The sequence below is a fragment of the Buceros rhinoceros genome, unplaced genomic scaffold (genome assembly GCF_000710305.1).
Source record: "Buceros rhinoceros silvestris isolate BGI_N320 unplaced genomic scaffold, ASM71030v1 scaffold15318, whole genome shotgun sequence".
Classification (NCBI taxonomy): domain Eukaryota; kingdom Metazoa; phylum Chordata; class Aves; order Bucerotiformes; family Bucerotidae; genus Buceros; species Buceros rhinoceros.
Genome location: NW_010427544.1, coordinates 431 through 27,000, shown reverse-complemented (window position 1 = coordinate 27,000; position 26,570 = coordinate 431). Strand labels below are relative to the sequence as shown.

At 38.2% G+C, this 26,570-nt stretch overlaps 1 protein-coding gene across 1 annotated transcript in view; it reads right to left on the bottom strand.

Moving 5' to 3' along the window:
• Positions 1-24,397, bottom strand: part of OSBPL8 (oxysterol binding protein-like 8) — a 34,586-nt gene extending 10,189 nt beyond the window's left edge. The window contains exons 1-10 of the mRNA XM_010141947.1: positions 24,256-24,397; positions 17,791-17,861; positions 13,868-13,948; positions 12,926-13,027; positions 11,521-11,724; positions 7,075-7,159; positions 5,800-5,971; positions 2,437-2,671; positions 863-1,047; positions 49-130 (exon numbers count right to left, since the gene is read on the bottom strand). Of these exons, the coding sequence (XP_010140249.1) occupies positions 49-130; positions 863-1,047; positions 2,437-2,671; positions 5,800-5,971; positions 7,075-7,159; positions 11,521-11,724; positions 12,926-13,027; positions 13,868-13,948; positions 17,791-17,861; positions 24,256-24,397 (1,359 nt within the window). The remainder of the gene's footprint in view (positions 1-48; positions 131-862; positions 1,048-2,436; positions 2,672-5,799; positions 5,972-7,074; positions 7,160-11,520; positions 11,725-12,925; positions 13,028-13,867; positions 13,949-17,790; positions 17,862-24,255) is intronic.
• Positions 24,398-26,570: the final 2,173 nt, after the last annotated feature.

The following is a 26,570-nucleotide window of genomic DNA, read 5'->3' as shown; positions in this document are numbered from 1 at the left end:
CCTGAAACTAGACACGATGTCTAAAGTAAACATAATGTAAGTAGTCACCTTTGGCTTTTTGTAGAATCCTGACAAATACCACTTCACTACTTTTTTCATGCGGTTGTAAGCATTCTCCTCAAGAGCAGCTCTATGAAACAAACAGAACACAGATAACTATCAGTATCGTTTCAGCTATAACACGCTATCGATCGTTGTGAGTTATCTTGAATCCAGGAGCTGACTAAAACAAAGCTTTTGTGATTTGCAGTACTGAAAAGCTTTCAGCCTGATTACATCAAATTCAAAGTTTTCAAATAATCGTCTGAAAATGGAAAACAAACAAAAAATCAGAAACAGTGTATCCATAACTGAGTCTGTTCTTTGTAACATTAAATCCTGTTTCACCCATGTTGAAGTTCTTCCATTTATAAGATACTACTTTAGAGAACAGGCCTACTCGCATGCAGTACTCAGAGCTGAATAATACTGCAGTTTACAGTCTTTAATTTATTAGCTACATTTGAGCAGGCAACTATAAAACTGAACAGAACTTAATGCTGTATAAAAAGGTTAACTGTTCTACCAGTTTAAATATGCCTCCTACAGAAAAAAAAAAAACCTGCTTTTGAGAAGTCTTCTATCCAATCTCCAAAAGCTAAACCAGAACAGCACAGTAAGAACACAATGTACCACACGAGCTGTCAGACAGCTTTCAGAAGACAAGGACATCTGATGACTGATACATTGTCAGACAAACATTCAGACCCTAAGCAGTCTACAATGTTGTTTGAGAGCGGACCAAATGCTGCAGTATACTCTGCTACTCCTTTTTAGTTTAAAAAATGAGAAGAACGAAAACCAGAGATTCACTGGGACTCACTCGGACAGAAAATCTGCATGATAGTAGTAGTCAGACAGCTTGTCCAGGAAAGAACGAGGTTCCAATATAAATGTAGGCAGTACAACCTTGGACAAGTCCATTCCTGGCCGGACTTGCTTCAGTAGTGTCCAGATCAAACTTTTGTTTTCTTCTGACACTACTTCTGTTTGAGCAGCTTCCCCAGCCTAGGATGAACAGAAAACAGAAAGGAGAAATAAAATAATCCCCTAGATGACAGGTCAACACATTCTAAGGATGCAATAAGAATGGAAAATGGATACTTAAAACGAATCACTCAGAAAAGCTGTAACAACTATGGGACAAAAATCAGGTTTCTCTAAAAACACTTATGATACATCTTTAATGAAGTATGACAGATACACCATTCAGCACTAAAAACTGTGTTTGTTTTCATCAGCCCTAGAACAGAGAAATTTGAGGTAGGCTGTTGTTCAGAAATCCTCCCTTAGTCCTTTCCTAGACAGCAAGTACATTACGCTGTGTTCTCATGTCCAGGACTCATATAGCAGTGGGCTGTTCATTCTACTTGCTTTTTCCCCACCATGAAAGCTGCTGCATTTTTGCTTTTCACTGTCTTGCCAGACAACAGCATCAGTGATTTTCCTTAAAGAAAACCAATACTTAGGGGTAAGTGAGCAAAACCAGCAGCCATGCTCCAATATGTTCCTTTTTGTCCAAGAAGAGAGGACTGGTTCTTCCTTACAGTTTCTGAAATCAAAATCAAAGGTTGTAGGAAAAGCAACCCTCGTTCCAGAACAGTTTCTAAAATGCATACTCAAAAATGTATTGTCAACTTAAACCTCTCGACTTCTCCTAAACTACTGCTTCTTCAAGAAACAATACTACAAAGCGATAAATCAAAGTATTTACGCCCCATAGGTATATAAAAAAAAAAAAAATCTTATAGCTAGCACTTGAGCAGAAAGGGGAGATTTGTGAAAAAGCTCATCTCAATTTCTGTTACTAAGTTTTTTGGTATCTTTATAGCAAATAAAACATACAAATCTCAAACATATTTGCCTGTGTAGATAAACAAAACAACAAGCAGAAGTGGAATGGCAGTTCTGGAGCATCATATTAGAATGCAAGGTGACATCAGAATCACAGGAAACCTTCCACTGAATTCTGCAGACCCCGTGGCTGCTTAAATCCTTCCTTGCAGTAGAAAAAGAGGTTATCAGCTTGCACTAGTATCTTTAACTTAAAGATATTTACTTGAAGAGAAAACCCAGGAGTAACTTAATAAAAAACAAATAGAAATAACAAAAGGAGGGGTAGACATGGTCAACTTCTGCTGCAGGTAGCCCTTTCAAATTGAGCACCTTCTGCCTGCAGTATTCCAGATAACATGATTATCTCGGTCAAAATCTCAGACACAAGTGCAGGAGTGGCAAAGCAGAGCAGAAGACGGGGGAACAGAGTACTTTCCACCATTATTGCTGAAAATATGAAAGCCAATCCTGCAAGCCAGCTTTCAAGTGCAGTCTGACCCCTAAAACATCAGCTTTCTATCTGAAGAAGCTGCTTGCTCACTACATCAAGAGCACTTTTACCTCCCCAAGTTCTTCAGGACTCTGTTCTAAGTAAGTAGTTTCCTTGATATCAATTGGTTCTGGATCGACGTAAGAATCATCTTGTCGCTCTGATGTGTCACTATCACTTTCTTCACTTTTCCCCAATCCATCATTATCAGATTCCTCGTGGTCATGGTCATTTTCCTTATCAGATTTGTCAGAGTACATATCTTGATCTTTAAAGTGCTGCCTTTCAATTTCACTGTCATTTAACCTATAAAAAATAAAGCCTAAATGAATCTTAAACTTCACACAACAATTTCATTTTCCAAACCACGATCTTAGAATACACACTACAATTGCCAATATCAAGCCTGATCTGGCAGGAATGTAAAACTAGCTTTGCTGGAAAGATAGAGGATGTACTTTTCTCAGTGAACTGTCAAACAAGCAAGTTTAGAATAGTTCTATTGGAATGGACCTACAATGGTCTTCCAGCCCTGACCACCTCAGGGTTGACCAACAGCTAAAGCAGGCTATTAAGAGCATTGTCCAAATACCTCTTAAACTAACAGGCTTGGGTCATCAACCCAGGCTGATGACCCAGGTTCCCTAGGAACCCTGTTCCAGTGTTTGACCTCCCTCTCCCCTTCCCCCCTCAGGAAGCTGTAGAAAGCAATGAGGTCACCCCTCAGCCTCCTTTTCTCAAAACTAGACAAACCCAAAGTCCTTAGCTGCTCCTCACAAGACATTCCTTCCAGGCCTTTCACCAGCGTTGTGGTCCTCTTCTGGAGGCATTCACATCCTGCTTAAATTGTGGGGCACAGAACTGCACACAGTGCTCCAGGTGAGGCCGCACCTACGCTGAATACAGCGATACAAAAATCTGTCTTGACCAGCTGGTTCTTCTGTGTTTGATGCACCCCAGGATGCGGTTTGCCCTCTTCGCTGCCAGGGCACTCCATGTATTGTGTCTACTGTCAACCAGCACACCCAGCCCCCTTAATGCAGGGCTACTCTCCAATCATTCCTCTCCCAATTTATGTTTGTGACTGATGTTACTCTTTTCTGGATGCAGAATCTGGCATTTGTTCTTGTTACATTTCATGCCATTCATGACTGCCCAGTGCTCCAGTTTATCCAGATCCATCTGCAAGGCCTTCTGTCCCTCAAGAGAGTCAACAACACCTCCCAGTTTGGTATCATCAGCAAACTTGTTAATGGTGTATTCAACTCCTACATCCAGATACTTGATAAAAATACTGAACAGAACAGGCTCTAGGATTGAGCCACACCACTGGTGAGTGATCGCCAGACAGATGTAGCCCTATTCACTACATCATTTTGAGCCCTGCTGTTCACCCAGTTCTTCACACAGCACATTGTGAACCTGCTGATCCTACAGGTGGACAACTTTTCCAGAAGGATGTTGTGAGGGACGGTATCAAAAATCCCTCAACATCCGCCTCTTTATCTACTAGACAGGTGACCTTATCATAGAAGGATATCAAATCGGTTCAACAGGACTCTCCCTTGTGAACTCATGTTGACTGTGCCTGATGACCGCATTGTTCTTTAAATGTCTTTCAATAGCACCCAGTATATTTCCTGTAATTTTCAAGGTACTGAGATTAGACTAACAGGTCTGTAGTTTCCTAGGTCTTTCTTCATGCCCCTCTTGTAAATTGGAATAATGTTGGCCAGCTTCCAGTCAGTGGGGACCTCCCCAGACTTCTAACGCCTTTGCTAGATGATGAAGAGGGGTCCTGCTGTAACATCCACTAGCACTCTGGGATGAATCCCATCACAACCCATGGACTTACGAACATTCAACAGATACAGCCCGTCTCTTACAATTTCAGTGTCTACAAATGGAGAGTCACTGTTCCTACACTTGTGGTTCTCCAACTCAGAGGGCTAGGCAGCCCAAGGTAGTAATTAGTAATACTAAGGACTGATGCAAAAAAAAGCATTGAATGTCTCCAATTTTATTTCATCCGTATTTTGAAGGTGACCATCTTCAATAAGTATCTGTCCAATGTTTTCCTTGGACCTCTTCTTGCTAGTAATGTACTCTCAGTTGAAGCTAAAATTGCTTGCACCTTTCTTCTCCCCCTCCTGCCAATGTCATTTTAAATAGGACTGCTTAGATAGTCAAGCACACCAAATACTTTTAGAATATGCTATATCTAAAGATCTAATTAATTAAGCTACCAGTCTTAATTAGACTTAAGAGTTGTAGCTAATTGCTGTGATTGTAATCTGGGACAGCTGCTGATATTAAACTACTGTTCATGAGCACAGATCTCCAGCTAAATTACAGTACACAGCAGTTTTATTGTTCCCATGAGATAACAGAAGGAACAAAACTGAAGCTGAGCCTGCTTGGTCATCTGGATAGAGCCTTGAATCTGGGCCAAGGGCTGTAATTTGCCTTTTTTGTACTTTTCTCAGACTATCTATGCCAGAAAGAATGCATTTCTCCCAGTCCAAATCTTCTGTCTCGAACACAGGACCATACTCTTTTCAGAGCAGCACAAAATTCCTGCCCACCTAGAAAAAACAGATGGGCAGCTAAATCTTCGTGAGTGGGGCGGATTATTTGAAATAAATTTATGTCCACCTTCCATCAAATTGGTGGAAGATTACTGAGACAAACTGTGCATAGCGCAAGCTTCAGACCCAATTATTTCAAATAAAGGACTAAATCTTTTCTATTTTCTAATGCACTTTGGTACCACAATTCAAGTATTTGAAAACACCATTCACTCACCACGCTTGTTTAAATATTCTATTTCCACAAAAGCTTATACTCCCAAAATCTGGCTCAAAGTATTTATTGAAATAAATAGGGAGCTACTGAAGGGCACTCACACATTAGATATCAGGCGATAGCAGATAATTTCAACTTCTGTGCATTTAATTTAATATGGTAATAGGATGACTGAATCATTATTCATTCATTTGATGATTCAAAGCTGAGACATGCTGAAACAATTTAAATAATGATAGGATTATCAATTTTTTAAACCAAAGAACAGCATCTTATATTCACATTTATCAACTTTTGTCCCAGGTACCACACTTCTTATTTTCAGGTGAAACTAAGAAGAGAGACCAACTAAAACTTCTAACAGTTTAACAAGTCCTTAAACTTACTGATGTGATACTCAACTTGTGAGGTCCTTGGGTCAAACTTTCCTCTCTATCTGCTTTGCTTGAAAAGGTTTTTGTGTTTTGTTTTATCCACACACAATATAAAACACAGTGCAAATAAGGCATGTAAAGAGAAATCAGGAATAAAAAGAACTGCAACCTTAGAAAGAGATTCTTCCTGTGGAGAAGTTATCACTACAAGGTTCTGCCAGAAGGACAATCAGGTTTAGTAATTAATTCACTTACGGTAAGTTTTCTCCACTGTGCAAGTTGTTAGCACGAAGCAGACCATAGAGAGAGACATGAGTGCTGTCTGCTGAAGAGTTCAGATCGTGTTCTTTACCTTCTCTAATCATTGTACGTTTAAGCAGACCTGAACATTTCAGTGCCAGCTCCAAAGCATCCATCCAACACCTGCCTAAAGACAAATTTACTATTAGACTAAAAATTAAGGATTTAACTGAACTATACAACCTCTATTTCCCAATTTCACAATCCTTTTGGGTCTGCTTACATTGCCTTTGAAGACACACTTCAGAGCTGCCCATGTTACGTGTTGGATTTTATAATCCGGTGGGGACATAAAAAACAACTCACAACTACCTAATTCTGGTACCAGGGATGCTTCACAGTAGGACAAGAAAGAGAAATAAATTATGATTCTGTTAAGAGCATACTCCAGTGCTACTACTTTAAGAATGGCCCTGACTGTTGAATTTCTAAGTTGCCTGCAGCCCTGCTCTAGTCTTGAAGACTACTTAACTCCATCACCTACCAAAATTTGCTCATGTAATATAGTAACACTGTGGAAGAGGAGCTATAATGACAGCATATAAATGCCATTTCAATATAAAATAGCAGATATTCTAATTTTTTTCAAAACATAGCTAAACATATCTTTCCACTCCTTATTTCTTCATTATCGTGTATCTAATCCATTTTCCAATACAGAAAGCAAATACAGTCCTATTTTTGAAGTCTGCAGGGGTATGCTTAATTAACTAGAAGAAAAGCAGCTGCTAAAAAAGTTATACACACTCTTAAATCTTGCTTCTGCATTGTAACCTTTGAAGATATCGAACCACTTTCCCAGGGATGAAGGTGTTACAAAACTGTATTTTGAGGGATTTTTTACTACTAGAACTCTGTGCAACTGCTGCACTTTATAATACACAAATGCTTTCAATAAAAAGAAAATATGTCCGTATTTGCACTTTAGAAAGGCACTAGCTTAAGTATTTAGACATACATTAATAGAGTTAAATCTGAAATAACCCCTTTGCCCTCCTCTACCCAGCCAATGCAAGGCAACTGCAAGGAGTTCAATGACAGTTTCTTCAGGTCAAAATTTTCGTTTAATAACCTGTACCAATGCAATTGAATGCACTAAATTAAGGAAGAACCTTATAAATGATTAAACTACAAACACAGTGCTATAATAGACATGGTAAGACAACTAAATCATCTCTTTCTAATAATTAACTGCTGCCACTGTGGAAGAACACTGAAATATCTGTTTACCATCTGATTCGGAAGCGGCTCGGATGATCAAATAACTGCTGGGCAATGGCTGAGTTATAGAACCAACTGCTTCACCTTTGGGACCCTTGAATACACAAAACAAGCAACAGCATCAGATATTTTAATTCAGTTTTACATTTATCATTCAATGTAATAACAAACTGACACACTGCAAGGCTATTTACTGTCACTCAGCAACATCTAATGAAGACATGAATGGAAAGATGAACAGCCCTCTTTTACTGGATTCCTTCTTCAAAAACTTCGGTCTAAGTATAACTCCCAATTCAACCCCACTTAGAAAAGAATGGTCTTTGGGATTCAAATAGTTTATTTTTTCTAAATCAGACTTGGCATAGTAACTTGGAAATGCTCTGCTGATGTTACTTATAGCAAGATGACAAAAGCATCGAAAGAAACACCATGGTAGAGTCACCCTTACTCTCCAGGGATTCCTGCAAATGGGTGTAGGGAGATCACAAGGGACAAGCTATTCCTCTTTAGCTCAGTATTTCAGCTGAGGAGGTAAGACTGAAAGCAAGCAAAACAAAAGACGTCTTTGGGGTGGTTTGAGAGAATTTATTTCTAAAAGTGCTGCTTTTCTAGGCACGTGATCCCACATTTGTGCAGCAACTGGCTCTTCTGCCTCCAGTCCTATTTGTTCTTGATGAGAACTACATTGCTATAGAAACCTGCTTATCCTTTCTCCCTCCCTCCTTCCCCTTCAACTTCTCCACCTATCTCCAGTGGTCAATTACACAAAATATTTAGGTGCCTAACTGTAGGCTTGGCACTTAAATAAGAAAAAAAAACAAAAACCCAAGATGATGCTCAGGTCCATAAAAGACATTTAGATGCTTAAGTCTCTCTATAAAGGGTAACAGCAGGACATCATGCCATTATGTTTAACCAAATAACACACATAGGGTGTCAAATCCCAAAGTTCAATTTTTCAGTATGAAGTTCTTCACAATCCAAATTAAAAAAATCCAAAAGACCTTTTCATTTCTGTCAACCTTCATTTTGGAATAAAACACTAACCAACCACTTTAAAGACCCTTCAAAAGGAATTATCTCTGGTAACTTTAAGACAAATGATAGGCAAAGAGGGCTGTATTAAACATACTTGAAGCTATCATTGAAAGCTGGGTTAAGCCTGCCTAACTGATGAGTTACCACATTTTGGCCTTGACTGATTTCCCCCAGAGAAGACTCATGAAAAGCCAGTACAAGGCTTAGAAGAGGGAATTGGAAAGCCAGCAGAAGTTTTGAGCAAAAGCAGATAAACGCAGATATTTTAGAAGCAAGCAAATGAAACAGCCAGAACATTTCTGAGGGTGACAGGTGGCAACAAGGAGTCTTGATTGCACTTAAAATACCAATACAGACAAGCTAGTGCTGGTGTAAATGATGTTCAGAAACTCCTGAATAGTCAGTATGGAGTAACTGCAACTTGGGTGTTAGAAAGAAGATTCCAAACCTCAGTCCCCCTCTGAGCAAACAGAAAGATGCACCCACCAAAAGTTTTTGGAGAAGCAGCAACATGGGGATTAGGAGTTAGTGGGTAACGAGGAGGTTAATCCTGAGAACCAGAAGAGACAACCTCATGCATGAGCACTCCTCGCCTCGAGGATGGGCATGCAGTGGAGAGGTCTCACACTCATAGGGTCCCTGGGAAGGGGAGAGTACTGAGGCACAGTACAGTGCCAGGCAGGGGTGGGAGAGGTGCTGGGGTGTTGCACAGAGGGTTCCGCGGCACTGTAGGTGCACCAGTGCCATGCAAAGGCCTCAGCCATCACAAGTCCTTGAAACTCTCAGGTCACAGGACACAGACTAAGGGCAGACATCTGCCCATGAGATCTCCTCTTTAGGATTATACCTTGGACATGCAGGCTAGACTACTTACGCTGTACCAAATAACTATAATTTAGAGAAGAAGTGTGGTTTTGGTGTTTGGCTTGGTTTTTTTAATGCAAGAAAGCTATACTCCCTTAAGTGCCTTGACAATACATTGATTAAAACCGAATGAATAATTTGCAGTGAACAGTTAAGTAGGTTGACTTATTTTGGAATAACTGCTCGTGCGTCTTGATTTCCTCTAACTGATTACTGTTCCAAAAGCACTGAACATTTTTCTTTGATATCGCCTATTGTTTTTTCAAAATCAATTTTCAGCCTGTTAGTGTTCTCAACAAGAGAGACATTAGTTTCCCTCTGTTAGGTGACTTGATTTAAACTGTCTCTGTTCCTGACAGAATGATGGTACAACGACTCCAATACAAGGTAATGGGCAATTGAAAATTCCAATAGATTAAAAAAAACCTTTGACATCTACTTCTTACAGAATATTCATGCCAATAAAACTCAAATGCCATGAACATTCAGAAAAGGCATTAAATAATAAGCAGTCACAGTTGACTAAATTTACTCACGAAAATTTATTTGCAGTAACTTTTCTAGTTACTAATTTTAGAAAACTGAAAAGGCATCAGGACTGGCCACATGAGGAAGACAGAACAAAATACAGTGCATCAGCTACCTCAGAGTAACATCCGGAACACCCGGAGGAACATCAAAGACGACAGCAACAGGCTTAAGGGAGCATGTGAAGTGACTGCCCACAAACTACTGCAGAAGAGAATTTGCAGTCTGCCAGAAGGACACACTATGGGCAGTGTGTTCAAGTGATAAAATCTCCTGCAGTACTTATACCTATGTAAATGCTCCTTGTAATGTCATCTTCCTGCACTGGCTGCAAACAAGGCTCATTTGGCCATAAGCTTTAGGCTCATTCTGGTAAATCTGCTCTGTAAATCAGTCAATTCCTATTATGCTTATGAAAGTTTGCCTCATGATAATAAATCTGTAACTAGGACATTATAATTGACTAGGTAAACAGGCAGAAAAAGGTTTTAAACGTCAAGGCCTTTCATCTAATTAAACCCAGTAATTCTCAACTGCAAATAGCCATACCAAAATGAACAAATGCCACTGCAGCTCTCAGCACATTTAGAATGGACAATATCAACTTGTTCAGGTTCAAAATTTGACCTACCTTAAAAAAGTAAAAATCTGGTGGGACATGTCCTCTAAATTCTAAATATCTAGTTAAAAAAACAAACAAATCCATTTCTCATTGCCAAGCAATAAAGAAATATAAGACTGATTTGTGATCTTCTGCAGACAGGCCACCACTTTGCAATGTATGTATACATGATCATAAATAATTAAAGCACATTAATACCAAACCCTATAGCTTTGAAAAAGGGTAAGAAGTTTGTGTTCTGCAAATGTGAGATCACCACCAATTAGTGAAAAGTCCTCCTAATCATTAAAATAAAAACATTCAAAAGCAAGTGCAAAAGATTTGGTCTAAGTTCGGTAAATTTAGATAACCTTGATAATGATAACAATTCAGGAAGACCACAAACAAACATTAGGAATTATAGCAGCTGACTGACTCCCCAGCCTGAGATAAGGAAGACAAAATCAATGCAGAATGTTCTACAGATGTGACAGTACATTTGTATCAATTTAAGATTCAAAAGATAGAATCTCACAATTAGTAGCTATCTTAAGATGTACGTTGCAGAGGGCATAATTAATTTATTATGCCAAGGGTTCTAACATTGTACAGTAATTTTGTCTAAAGCAAGATGTAATTTCAGGAGGTAAATATGTTCACTTGTGCTGTGCTTCCACACCCCCTCTCCACATGCAAACACAAAACAAGGACTACAACAGATTGTTTACTACAGTATAAACAATGAATAATAGCAAACATTAAATATTCTTATGAGAAATTGAAATAAACCTTTTCTGTGCAGAACACACTCTGCTTTTCAACACTTTCAAATAAGTGCTGCTCACAATATTATGTCATGTATGACAAAGCAAATAGACATCAGAACTGAAGGAAAACATTTATCTTCCTAAAATTGTGGCCAAAAAGGAACACAATTGGCTGACGAGTTGCAGTATAAGCTATTATTGCACAAGGAAGTAATTTGAATTTCTACTCTTACAAGCAAATTGAACTAGGCTGACATTTCATTACACAAATACAGCGTTGGATGCCAATGAATGTTTATAACACACATAACACTTTCATTTTGACTCCCCTCCATAATTTGTCAAAATCAGTTGATATAAAATACAACGTTATACGCTCATTCCTTCTGCCTACATGATTGCCAGTGACGGCATTAACCTCTTAAACAGCACCCCTCTGCACACCACACTTCTGTCACTATTTAAGTATACAGAGAAGCATAAAGCAAACACTTTTTGTGATGAAGAGGACTAGATGTTGAAGGCTTATATTCAGAAAAAACAAAATGTTCAGGTTATAAGGGCAAATGCAGTTCAGCTTTTCACGAAGGTTGTCTTTACTCACAGCTGGCTAATGCTAGTCACCCATTAAGAATGATGTATGCTACCACTAACCTTTATAGCCCATATGGACTGCTCCAGAGGATGAAAAAGCTTGAAACAAAAGCCATCTTTTTTTGAAGGCCTCTCAATGAGTTCACAAGCATTCAGGAGCACTGTTCCTACCCACTGGCCATTTTTGGGGGTTTTGTAAACAAGCAACACTCCTGGTTTCAGTACACACCACAATTTGGTCCAGCTTTTCAAGGTACCACGAATCTAGAAGATAAATATTTACAGTTATGTCTCAGTGAAGGCAACGCCAAAATCCTAACAAAATGAAAATTAAAATTATTTATTAGTTTATTTCAAACAAGGTTTATCAAGTCTATCAACAGTTTATCCGAGTTTATCAAAGCCAATACAAAGATATAATTTCAATGATCACTTTCCTATTCTTTCTTGATGAATACTTATTCTACAAATGGGTATACACACATCCTGATATGGGAAATACGACAATTAATCTGAAAACTTAATGAATTTTCCTATCTGGAACATATTTTGTCACTAGCATGAAGACAGACAGGATAATATTTGGAAACAGAACTCCTCTGAAATAGGGCAGACATCTGATAAGAAAGATAGGTTATTCACAAAATAACTCAAGTATATTTGAATGTCTTAGCTAAAACCTCTTGAAACAGCTGTTACCTTCAACCCATATGTGAAATATAAGATCCTTTCAGGTCCTTGAATTAGCACATCTGATTAGACTGCTTGCTTCAATTCTGTCAGCTCTGGATTTTAATTACTCCTCTGTCTGTAGGACTGAATGCCAACTTGACATAAAAGCAATGATTTAGCCTGAATGATTTTTCCAAAAACTTCTTCCAGACAAGTGATTCTTTGGAACTAACTTTAAAAATGGGTAACAGATCTTTTTTTCTCCTACAATTTCCAAGGAATATATTTACAAATTTAATGAATTATATACAAATATATAAACTGCACTACTGTTGATGACACTGACTACTATCTTTGAGAAATCAATTCCTTTACCTTTTGTACCAGTATTAGGGGACAGTTAGTTCTTAAGAGAGGAAAGGAAAGTTACCAGAAATACAAGTCAATCTGTATTCAGGTATCCAATATGACTGAACCATTTTCACTATTGTTCCAGAACTAACAGAGATTCAATTAAAAGTGTAAAATAAAAAAGACAAAACAAGAATCGTAAAGCCAACTCCAGAACTGAAGTTAATGGTTATACACACAAGATGTTGCATACAGTTAAGTGGGAAATAGGTTGCGCTGTTACTCCCCTAGGATTGAGCACAGAGACCCTGGGATGCAATTAGTGACTGTGCTTGTAGGAAAACATTAACAGCAAGTAAAAGATTGAGCTTTTTCTATTCTGGTCAGAAAGCAGCAAGCAGCTGCTACATCTTCAACTCAGGTTTCACACTTGGATTCTGACCTTCAACCAGTCAGCCATAACAATAACTGATGGATCGGTGATAGTGCTGAGTAATTCTTTTGTAGCTCTCTTCTTTTCTTCTCTGTAATTTTTCTTTTGAACCTGTAAATAATAATAAAAATATTTACGTCACAGCCATAAGCCAGTAATCAGAGCACAAAAAGACATCTATCAATACAAGCTGAGGAAAAACCTGCTAATTTCAATTTGCAATACAGATACAGAGAATGAGCTTTTAAACATGGTAGTTACTTCAAAGTATGAACAACTATTGGTGCCACATTTCAAGAGCAGCTATGATGTAACCAGTTTCAGATTCTCCTGCACTTTGCTGTTAAGACTGAGGACTTCAAAACTCCTGTTATAATCATAGGAGGAAAAAACCCAAACAAATTCCCTCCCCCAATTTCTCTGCTGGCGTAAAATACAAGAACAAATTTGGGCTAGGATCAGATCTGTGGGGACATTATCTGATCAGCAGTCTTTACCCAGCAATTATTTTCCCTCCCCAGTAGAAATTTGCAGCAATACATCCCCCTCTTTTAGAGGCAAATAATTTTACGTTTCTCCAGTATCTGCCAAACAGTGGAGTCTGGTTTTGTTATAAAACAGGGGGAAGAAGACAGTAGAAAAAACACAGCTATTGAATGCACATTGTAACTTTGATAATTCAAGTTGCACGTAGATGTTTTGGTGTCCCCAACAACCTAAATTATCCTACAGTCTCGTGCCATCTTGAGGACTGCACTATAGAAGCCCATACTGAAGTAACAGTACAGTAAGATTTGAAGAGAAACGCCACCACGACTTCTCATCATACTTAAATATTCCATGGGTGTCATCACTACTTGGCATTTTTGTCTTCTTGTTAGACAAGTAAAGAGAGTAAATCTATCTGAATGCATTTATAGTGTATGAGGAGTTACTTGGAAATTAATTCACCTTGAGAGATTCCTTCTTTGTAAGTTTGCTTGAAGATAAAGAGATGTCCTTTTCAGAGCCATTGAAAAGCTTGGATTCAGACTGAAATTCACAAAATGTATAATAAATAAATGACAACAGATACAAGAATATATTACAGTTGCAGGCACTTTAGAAAGTGTTCAAAGTGCACAGTTGTTTGTAAGGTTCCCATTCCCACTCACTTCCCCACTGTTACTCCCACTTAAAACACCACAACAACAAAAACAACCACCAATCACAACTTGTAACATAAGCTGTTCAGCACCTATTTATGATGACTTTTTTCATACAGGTTTTATGAGAAAGAAGTCTGAGACTCTTCTAGAAGAAGCTGAACAGTAAATATGTAGCCCACGTTACTTAGTATGTGAGTTTTGACTAGTTAGGCACTATTTTAGCAGGCAGAAGGTTTTAGGAGAATCCTGGCGTCTAAACACAAGAGTCATTCCAATGGTATACAAAAATACCAATGTCTTCATAACTTGACAGCTCCTCTGAATGGATTGCTAGAGAGGCACTTACCCCGTGACCCATGAAGGAAAATACAGCCTCTTCAGTCTAGGATTCAGTGCTCTATAAATCAGAGTACAACTGACCACTAATGGCACTCGTTCTGCTCCTTCTTAATCCCATGCTCTGATTATTTCGCAAGTCATCTTCAAGAAGCTCACAGTGGTGATAGACAGGGGAACGAGACTCAGGTTTGTTCACTAAACACAAATCCTTATTCCTGGCAGGACAATATGCTGCCTCAGCATCACATGTTTTCTCCCTCCTGCCTCTCCCCATGTCTTGTAAGGTTCAAAGTTTATTCCTTGGCATCTATTGCCTACTAGTTGAAAGGGAACTAAAGCCACCGAATATTCACCCAGGGATACAGAGGTCTTTAAAAAAAAAAAAAAAAAAAAAAAAAAAAAAAAAAAAAAAAAAAAGTCTCTCTCAGATTCATCATGTCATTCCTACTGCAAGTCAGAAAACACCAAACAGGTATCCTCGAGATATAAACTTCAAAGACATTCAATGAAATACATTGTATTTCTTGTTTGTGCAATGTAATTTAAACCTGATGGACCCAAATTTCCTACCTAGTCAAAGGAAAAAAAGAAAAAAAAAAATCAATGTAACCTAAATTGTGCAAATTCAAGGGCAGTTTACAAAAACTGCTTCTCAAGCTGCTCAATATTTCTGACTAGTTATTTCAAATCTCAGATTACAATGCTAAGTCTATTCACAGAATTTCTATTTCAAAATACTATAAAATGTCAGCTGAAAAACATGCAAGTTTTGGGAAGACTTACTGCAATAATAAAACCAGCACTTAGCACTCTTACAATACAAGTTGCTCAAAGCAAAGAAATAAAAATTAGGTTCACAGGTGGAACAAAGCAATTTAACTGTGTTCCTATTTGACACCTTTAATTCAGAGCTCAGACTTAAGATAGCTAACGTCAAAAAGTTATGTGCAAGTACTGGCAAAAAGTAATTTTATATCAAAATCATTTAAACAATAAGCAAATGTTCTCTGACTTCCATACACATCTTGGAAAAATGAAGGAAGCTATTTTGTAATAAAAGTAAGTTCATAACACTCAAAACTTAGTTTTAAGACAAGCATACAACTTGAAAATTAATTCCTATGTTTAGTAGTTAAAGGAAATACAGTACTTTAAACAATGACAGAAGAGGGGAAAATGCTTATCACTGTCACATAAGAAGAGGTAACGAACTCATTACGTAAGCTATAATGGAGCAACTTCAGCAAAACATTCATATATATTCTAGCTGCTCACTAACAGAAAGCTAACGCAATCTAGGGGTCATGCATATAAAAGTCCCAAACCAGTAAGTATCACAGGTTACAAAAACTAATTTTCTCAGTATCTCAGTTTTAAAGCTCACTAATACAACCCTAAGTAAAGGTCCACATTTACCTGTCTAATGGATTACGAGACAAATCAGTGACTTGTATATTTTTAAGCTAGAAACTTTTTCTGTATTACATCCAAAGTGGATGCGATCAAAATTTAAAAAAATAATACACGTTAAGAGAACCTAACTGCAACTCCCAGCAAGGTACATTCAGTACCAAGATTCTGGGCAAGTCTCATCACTGCTTTTCCAACCTTACTTAGGAAGAAGGGCTGCTACTCCACCCCCACAGCGGTGACTGACAGTTATCTTCTGTTAGCCTGAAGTTTATTTGTGGGTTATAGCAAAACCAATAGTTTTAGCAAGCCTCACTTGCAGTAACTGCAAAAATACAGGTGAAAAAAATGTAGCAGGAGACATAGGACTATTGGTCTCATCTTTGATAGCAGAAAGACACAAGCAAAAGTAATGGCAAAACCAGCAAAGCACACAGACTTAATATCCTGGAAAGACAAGAACTGGGAAAAATAATTAAGGAAGAAAAAACCCAGATTGAACAGCATCTGTTATCACATTTGCCTTTGTAGAAAACAGTGGACATCCTAGCAGAAAATAGAAACCCACACATGTGGGTACTTTAAAGCTTTTAAACTCTGTCCTGTAGTGACACCTAAATAAGAAAACCAAGTGAATTTAGCTACTGCATTCAGTAATCAAACCATACACAACCTCCACTCTTCTCTTTAATCCTTACTGTCTCGAAGAAATGCCTGGTCTTTGAGATACCAAACTGAAATTTTTTTTTCTGCAATCCCACATTTTAAATACACAGAAATCACTAGATAAAAATTCAGTGCATTGACATGCCAGGCACTTCTGCTGACCAAAATGCTCAAGCACTTTAAGACTTACAATAGGCCAACAAATAAAGATGGTTACATCATAGTGGTTTATATGATGTCCTAAAACTGACAGCTTCTATAGCTGCACCCTACAAATTTAAAAGGATTGGGGAAAGGAAAAGATAGCTATGGTAGATTTTTCTCTATGCTAATATGATTAATTTTTTTTTTTCCACAAACCTCTTATCATGCGCCTACTATTTCAGTACCACCAAAATTATTCTGAATAAGAATGCTATTGCAAAATACTTGTGTAAATAATCACAAACAAAACACAGCTCTGGAGAGAAGAGACCTGGAATTACTACGTAGAAAGAGTAATTTTTGGTTGCTCAGGTAGTTCATGTTTTCTTCCTTTTTAAAGTTTAACCACCCAAAGATGCTATGGTTTTGGTGACAGCAGTGTCCATCTCCTAGCTCCACTCTGTTCTTAGTTCTCACCGCATCTCAGTGAGCCTTTTCCATCTTGGGAATACCACAACAATGATTACGAATTTGCCTGGCTCCTGCCTTTTCCATTTCTCTTATCAAGACTACCAAAAAGCATAAACACGCATAGCAATTATATCTAGTTTAATATTCTACTGAGCATGCTTTCCCTTGCACACTCATTGCCTCAACAAAATGGGTCTTTATACTTGAAATCTGAAGTACAGAAGCCCTTGCAACAGACAGGACAACAGATTACACTCGGCTATGTTTTACTCTGGCAATTTAAGCCATTAAACTCAAGCTTTTCCAATTACAGTTTCCTTAACTTTCTTTTAAGGAGATTTGCTACAGCTCAGTGAATAGCATCTTCATCTACAGCTTAAAAGGATTTTAAATTCTGTTCCATAGCCAGAGTTGGCCTCCATCCATTGTTACATTTGGTGAGGCAACATCCCACTCCAAGACGACAGTGTGAAGACTCCGCATTTCATTTACACTAATTTGAACTGTAGATTTTCATGTGAGGTCATCTTGAGAACTATGTTAAGAAATTCCCTTTAATCTTTATCTATTGCTGAAATGAAGAGCAATCTTCAAGATAATCTACAGTGAAAGTTAAATACATTTGCATTTAATGAAAAATGCAGAACTCCTTTGCACACTAATTTTTAAGTCAGATTAGGAGGCTGCTTTCCTTACCTTGCTTTTTGACATAGAATGTCCTGTATCGTCTTTACTTTGTGACACATCATCCTTCCCTTTGTCAAAACCTTAAAGAAAAGACAGCATTGTTGCAAATCATTTGAAGACGTTAACATTTTTTATGAGCTAGCTTTTGAAATAAATTTACAAATTGTTTATCATAAAAAAGTGCAAGCAAATCAGATTTTCAAACAGTGTATAGTATACACACCCGTCCATCACATTAGTTGAAAACATACCAGCTACTACAATATAAACTGATTTAATAGCTGTTTAACAGACAAGAACAGTCCATTGTATTTGGATGGTACTGCACCTGATCTAATAACCTGATGAATTGTAAATATGGTGTGCAAACTTTTGACCTTTTCTCATTCTCCCTTATATGCATACATCCATGCACTAATACTAATTAAAGCCTTTGTTTGTTCATTTCTGTAGCTAGAAATAATTGTTAAATACCATCTACGTGAAAGCAAATCTAAAACACCTATTAAGGTCACCAGTCTTTTTTTTTGCAAGAAAATTGAAAAGGTTGCTTGTGTTAGCCTTGAATTTATACTTTCACCTTGACACTGCATAAGTATAACATTAAATGTAATACCAAAAGAGTCGTCCAAATCCCATGTTTATCTTCTGTTTGTGACTCACAGTACAAACCCCCCACTTTGCGAGTATCCAAAACGTAAAGTGAGACAACGGCTGTAGGCAGTATACGTGTGACAGTGGAAAGGGGTGACACAATTGGCAGTAGTTGCTGCAGCGCAGCTGCTATGTGCCACAGAACATAGACTGAGAACCCAGCACCCTCTTAAGGAAAAATAATCTACTCTAGTTACGAGACAGAACACCTCAGTGATACATCTTCTTTGAAGAGGCTGGTGGTAGGATAATTTATAAACTGGAATAAAACAACTGGCACGATGCATTTATCCAAGTAAAAATACCATAATTTGCATGCCCTCTAGATAGAAGACGGATAATATGAAGTCATACATGAACTTCAGGAACAATCCAGGCAGCTGAAAAGCCTTGTTGCACGGCTCCCACAGCGGTACCCTGGAGCTTTAGCCCACCAGAGGGCACTACATCAGCAGATAAATTGCACAGAGGTCACCGAAAGCTCTTCCAAGCTTCCTTTGAACGTGTTCTAGACTTTGAAACAGAAATTGGTTTTCAGGTTTCTAAAATGAGAAGCTTTATGAGAGAAACAGTTTGATTTCACATTCTTCAGAGGAGTGTGTGTATGTTTGGGGAAAACATGAGCTTTAAAAGAATTTTTATTCATTCTCTAAGCAGTACTGAGTAGTTTGTTCAGTGTAGGATTATTTTGTTTTTTTGTTTAAATTAATATCTTCACCCTTCCAGAACACCCAGAAAGTCTTAAGACAGATCTGATTCATCGATCACACATACACATCTTGGAAAGTTTCACCATGTTATAGAGGCATTAGCTGGTCTTCAGGTTACATGAGAAATCCAAGATTCCTCTCAGTTTTGGTCTGGCAACCATTCTTTTGGTTTTGGGCTGTTTGGTTTTATATATATATATACACACACACATACTTATTACCTTTTGCAGAGGTTCTTTTTTAAAACAAGATTTAAAAAAATTATATACTGCAATACAATGATATGTTGTTCTATGCTTACCTAAAGTAAACCTTACATGCTTTTAAAGAAACCTTTACATGTCTTTATAGAAACCACTTTATGCACAGTACATTAAACCCTCCTTTTGAAATTCTTCCAACCCATCTCTGATGGGTTTGTTCAGTTAATGAAAACCCATAATGTAGAAGACTAGTTGACCACAGGGGAGAAGAACCTAGACAGGCAGAAGATTTTTAGTACCAAGGAATCCAGAAAAATAACCAAAAAGGCACGTCATGATCCAGAGGGCAGAAGCCACATGTGCTATGCACACTTTCTACAGTACTAGTCACGAGGCGCTGAAACAAAACAAAGGTTGCTTCAAGTCTTAGAGGACAGACCTGCCTTAGTTCATTGAGAAGGTACTAGATTCAATGCCAGTCTTGGGCAGTCAAACACACACCAAAACCTAGTAACAAGGTTTTCTCCTCAATCCCATACCCAAAAGAAATCCCTCACTAGGAACCAAGTTCCACTGAAAATGTGATGTAGGCATTTTCTAACAGCTTTCCTGTTTTTTATTTATAGCACATACAGAAGACTGTGACGGGAATCAATGAGGAAGTGCTACATCAGGATTGTTCTTACAGGACAGAAGGTATAATTCACAGCTTGCTTTCTAGAGCACAGCAGTTTTAAGGGCTTTACACGTCCTTATCAAAAAAATATATTACTTACTTTCATAAACAAGCTTTTCATCAGTATCACCAAGCAGAAATGAAAATAGAAAGAACTTCTCTGTCCCAGAGAATAGTGCAGAAAGATATGTGCTTGCTCATTTATAAACATGCCACCACACTCACTGTTCCCTTCCTTACTCACGTGCACAGCAAAGAGCTGTCTGAGGCGTTAGCTAGCAGTCCCAAGTCAGGGTGCTGCTGATCCTGGAACACCTTGCACTGCTCCACCTTGGTCTGTGAGGAAACCCAACCAGTCAGCTTCAAATCCCACACCATCCTACTCAGAATCATAGAACCCACAGAATGCTTTGGGTTGGAAAGGACCTTTAAAGATCATCTAGTCTTGTAACCTCCCTTTCTGTAGAAGGGTCAGAACACAGTCAGAAGGCTTTTCTTCCCATGTGCTAAAACATATGTTAAAAAAAATCTTCATACAGGTGCTGATCCAGACACAGTCCCACCCACTGTAAGGACGTGTCTTCCAGGGAGCGTCTGTTAAGATGGAGAAACCATAAGCAGTCTTGCTTCTCTTCTACATGAACAGTTTGATGCTAATACCTGCAGGGAAATTTGTACTGAAACATCACAAAAATCTATGTATGGGACCAAGCTGTGGATAACAGACACTTTGGCATAGAAATACCAGGTCAAGGAAACAACAACAACAACAGAATGATTATATACACAGAATCAACAATAAGAAATACTGTTTTCTCCCTTCCTGCAACCGGTTATGAAGAACAAATTTCTCTGTGGATTTCTGGCAAAGACAACAGCAAAGCCAAGAAAGCTGTGCCTCTCAATGATGCTTTGTGTTATTGCTCTTTCTGTAGTTTTTTCACCCCAGAGGTACTGAAAATTGCACTTCAATGAGTCATTTATCCAGTGTTTGGAGCAGAGATTGCCAGAGTATGAGAGGCTAGAGGCAGGGTCTAAAAAGTAATGTTTCAAATTTTTCAATGTTTATCAGCAGTGGTTTTGAGCTTAGTATTTCAGCTTACTTGCTGTTTCCCATCCTGTATGTAATTCAATCAGGAACTCTACAACAAGATAACCTGAGATCACACTTCACAATGTAGAAATCGAGATGCTGAAGATGCAGTCCCTTTCTGTAACTTCCTCTCTTTGTACCTCTTGAATTTGCATATCATTTTCTACCTGAAATACTGAAAGCAATCTTCAGAGTTAGGAGACAGCGAGAAAGCGTCATTTGAATCAACCTTCAGAGCTGCAGACTGAGCTCCCAGTATTATTAAAGACTCTTGTAGATTTTGAAATAATTATTTTTAGTTTAAACACAAGCTCTACTATTGTAGCCTCTAAACTAGCTCTGGACAGAAGGGATTGTGTTCAGACCAATGCTATGTCTTAGTGGACTTTCTCACAATGTGACCTTCCTGTCTTAACATCACAGGCCCCGTGGGCTCTGAAAGCTGATCCCAACTCCAGTGCAGTCAGTCACAGTTCATGGTATGACCTTAGAAGCCAAGGGAAAATGTCCACTAGTACATTCCTGCGCTGAGCACTCCTTCCAAACATGCAGGCAGAAATCTATGTGCAAACTCCTGATGTGCTTTCAGACAGATGCAAGAGCCTGACAACGGCATGCAACTGGAACAACCAGAAATCTACACATGCAAGATGCCAGTGAAACAAAATCAAACAGTGCTTCTTTAGAAACTGGAATACGCAGTCAATACCAAAGGAAAAAAAAATACTCGAAACAACATCTCTGACAAAAAATGAGGAGTATATACATTGTAAGATAAGCGTTAAAGAATCTTTAGGATAAAGTCTGTGGTAGGGTACATTTTAAAACAAAACTGTTAAGAGATGTCAATTTTGAAGCATAACACAGGCATCATTCTTTGAAGTTGCACCTGCAATCTGTCCCTTCAATCAATCTTGAGGGAAGGGAAAAACCTAAACCAACCACATAACATCTCCTGCATCTCAAAAACTGCTTTTCTATCTCTCAACAAATACCATATGCAATTACGATACCTGAGAAAAATATATCAGGAAAAACATGCTAGTTTTTCATGGCAGATCTATTCTATCCTAAAAGAAGGTATTACTATCCACTGGAGGCTTTTTTTTTTTTCTAACAAACAGAACTACTAGTAAAAAAAAGGAATGCGATGCATGAAATAAATCACAAATAGCAAGTAAAGCAACAGTATTATTAATTTTCAAGTGAAAAGCAAGGAACAATCTGATGTGATTACTGGTGCGCATGTGTAGTTGTGAAGAATGAACAACTGAGCTGAAAAACTATATTCTTCTGAAAGAACTATGAGCTGTACTTAGTGGGAGGTATCAATAATGTGTTATATAATAAACACATCAGGAAAAAAAAGGAAAAGTCTTTTGAGAGAATTGAACACAAGAGACAATAGTCTTTCAAAAGATTGCTGACAATCAGTTTTAAGAATTAGTCAATATGAGACTGTAGATTCCCACACAGGATTTGAAAGCCAAGTAATAAGAAAAGCCAGCAAAGTCCCTTCCTGTATTTTCTCAGTCATGTTTATTTTACATGGTGTTTGCAAAAGAAAACAACAACCAAAGGCTGTCTTCACTGTAACTACACATTAGTATCTTCTAGACAGGCAATAACTCCTTGCTTAAAACACAATGAAAGAGTATACCTTCCAGTATATTATTTAAATTCTTCGTATACATGGAAGACTCCAAAAGATAAAACATCTTTCAGTTACATGTTTACACTTGATTTGCGATTAAAAACTTTTTCCCATTTGTTCTGCATTTTAAGAAGTCATTCACTGTCCATTTATGGACAGCAATCGGCTTTAATACAGAATTCTGTACAGGAAGGAGGCAAACAGGAAATTAATCCTTTTTTGTTTCAGTAATTACCAGACTACATGCATTTATTTTAAGGGGAGGGAGGATTTGTCTAGTTGCCAACTCAACGCTTTTAAGCTCTGAGATCTTTATTTCCTGAGCAGCCTGAATAAAACTCAAGTGTTAGATTCTTGGTAGAAGGCTAATCATTCCCTGAAGCAGAGCGAGAGGAAATGCTATAGGGTAAAACACAAAGTTTAATAGAATGTGGTGTCCCAAGCAACTACCCCCACATGCCCGAGGCTGAACATGCTGCTCTAGTGATTCTGCAAGCCAACACTGGTCAGCGATGCAGAGACCTCCTTTATCACCAGCCCACAACCTCTCCTATGCTCTGCACCTTAACTCTTTTTCACAGCTTCTGAGCCAGGACTTACAAATTAAGTGAGCCATTCTGCAGAAGGCACACAATAAAAAGAAAAAGCTATTTTATTTCCTCCCCCCCACACCCAGCATTCTGCCCCTCTGGGGCTACGCAACCAAGTGTGTATGTGCACGTACACAAGGCAAATCACACAGTAGTTCTGGGAAGAACGTACAATTTCTACAATGTCCTCTTTCAGGAAGAGGTGACCTTGTAATACATTTTTAGGGATCAAAGTTTCCTGAAGTAAACTGCTGAAATTCAGGTACCTACATCAGAAGTACACATAAAGGACAATGAAACTGTAGAAATCAATTTCAATATTTCAGCACTGATTTTCAGGAGACAACAATCCTGAGCAAAATGAGATTCAAGCCCTTTCTGGTGTTAAATGTCCTAAAAATTTTGTACTACAGAGTTTAGCAAGGCTATGCTTTTAGCCTTAACTCATTCTATTTTGTCACTTTATGTCAAAGCACTGCTGACAAGCACATAGATTCTTCAGTTGTTATAGCCAAATTAAAACCTTCTGCTGTACCTCACTATTTTAAAGCAAGTCCATTGCGTGCAGCAGGAACAGAAAGTACAAGGGAAGAAGGCATTTATAAACCACATCACAGGACTTCAGTCATACAAGCCCAAACAACCAAAACAAATATTCCAGTCAGTACCAAATACACAAATGCCTTTTAAAGAGATTTGTTGTGAAGCTAACTTACTCAGTTGCCTATCTGCAAATCTTGCCACAACAAGGCGATGTTATCTAAATGCACATAAGCAATATTCTTTCTGATTTCTGCTGTCTAACATCTCAGTACATTAATTCAAGCTGAAAAATTTGAGATTGAAATTATATTCCTTTCTGTACATCTTAAGAAATGCAAGACCAAAACAAACCTGGTAAAGCAGGAGAGAGTTCGTTATATCCTCCAAATGAAGCATTCCGGACAAGCTTTCGGCCATCAGCTCTTGGAGAAAACACAGATGAAATGCCAGCACATGAAGAAAACCTACGTCGCACTGGACCCTCTTCCTTCATGAGTTAAGGCGTTTGTGTAAGGATTACGCTCTCTGTGAAAGCTGGTTAGCATTAGCTGCTTGGAACAAGAGTGTTGCAGTAACAGCCTTTTACCTTACATTCTGATGAGTAAGATACAAAGGGGAAAAAAAAAAGAAAGAAACAAACAAAGGGCACATGAAAAATGCAGCGAAGAGACAGAGGCTGCCAAATCAGCAGCAAGCCAAGAAATGCTATACTCCTCTCGTCAAAACCATTAGGATGCTTAAAGCAGGATGGCTTTGCTTCAGCTCCTCTTTCCACAAATACACCACATCTCATTTTTTACATCTCGGTTTTGGTCCTACTCATCTCTGGTTTCTAAACATTCAAAAAAATGGTGATTATTAAGGTTTTAAGGATTTCTTGAATAATTTCTTTCTCCTGTTAGTCTTTCAAGTCCCAAATTTATATTGCACTCAGGAGCTGTGTGCCTTCCCTATTTGATATTGTGGTGCACTACAAGAATCTGAAAAGGGACCTGATGGTTCGCATTTCGCAGCCGTGTTGAGTGTTCCCATTTAGGCACTTACCTAGCTAGGTTTCATCAACTGATGGCTGTGGCTTCTATGTCTTAACTCCTTATTTTCATTTAAGAGTTAAAGTGACAGCTTTTTCTTCTCTAAGACTCTGCCATACTTACATATACAAACCAGCCTGACTCCCAGAAAAGTTGCATAAAGTAAGCTTAACAAGAAGCAGTTATTAAATCCCCAAGTATTTTACGCAATAATAAAACACTTAAGTGAACTAACTTAAATTTTAAACACAAAAAATCCAAGTAAATTGTGCTTCCAGACAAGAAATCAGCTGATCCAAACTGCTCTTGCTGATAGCTACCAGAATAAAGTCAAATAGGCTTTCCCTAACCTCCTTCACCCACTGCTCACTGGATTGGCTGCTTCTTTGCCCTGGCAACTAGCATGCATGGCCACTCTCTTCCATACATGGAATTTCCTTCCCGTCTGATGCTCCTCTGCTGATTTCATTGCAGAAATAAGCTGTGATGGGGACAAAATATGTTTTGAAACCTACTGTGTTTGCTGGAAAGCAGAAAAATAAGACACTAAGAATTGGCTTGAAAATAAGAACTCTCACTCTCCCTTACTCCATACCAGAGGTCTCCTCTTCTTATGAAATGAAACACATCCCACAAATTAAATAAATGGTAACGTGAATTTGATTAATCCTCAAATAATACTGTTTACTCCAGCTCTTATGCAAAGGAATGTATTTACAATTTGCAGCTTAGTAATTTTATTTCACATTGGCTCAAGGATAATACTGTAGACCGAGGTATTTTACAACCCCTAATGAAAGGTTTTAACTATGCAGAGTGTATGTGCATTAGTATCTATAATTACATACACTAAGACCCACACAGAGAACACTGAAAATAATTTTTCTGATTATGAAACATAGTAGCTTCCAGAATCCTATAAATAACTAGAATTTCTTCATGCCTCTTAACAGACTAATGTCCCAATATATACCAAAGAAAAAACCTGTAACTGAAAAAAACCCAAATATGAACCATTAATAAGAACCATTATATGTGATATGTAACTTTCACTTCTTTCTTTTGCAAAAAAGAAAATTCTATTCACTTGAGCACAGGGAGGGTGAGAAACTGGATGAGCAAGTCATGTATTCAGATCTGTCTCCATTTATCCATTGCTGTGACTCGCACCTCTCTGAGGTGAAGCAGTCCTTATCCAAATGTTCCAGAAGGAACAGAAAGAGCAGTTGAAAAACTTCAGGAGTGGAATGGTGGGGCAACTAGGAATAAATGCAAGGAGGGAAGGCACCACTATTTTAATCTTTTTTTTTCTTAAATAAACACAGCCTCTCATCACTTCCTCAAATCTATCCTCTTAGCTATAGAAGACAGCGACTGTCTTGGCCCGACTCTCTTCAGAACATGCATTTTCTTTTTTCTAATTAAAACCAAGAGAAAGCTGCAGTAGAAGATCTCCCATTACACACAGAAGGAACTGTATCCTCTCATTACAGACCTCTCTTGCCCAGTTAATGGGTACGTTATCTTGTCTTTCAGAGTCAGGGCTATGACCCTGGCTGGAAACGCTTTGCTGACACAGGTCCCAGAACGGCAGGGTTGCACAGCCTATCAAGAGGCTCCACCACCAGCCATCTG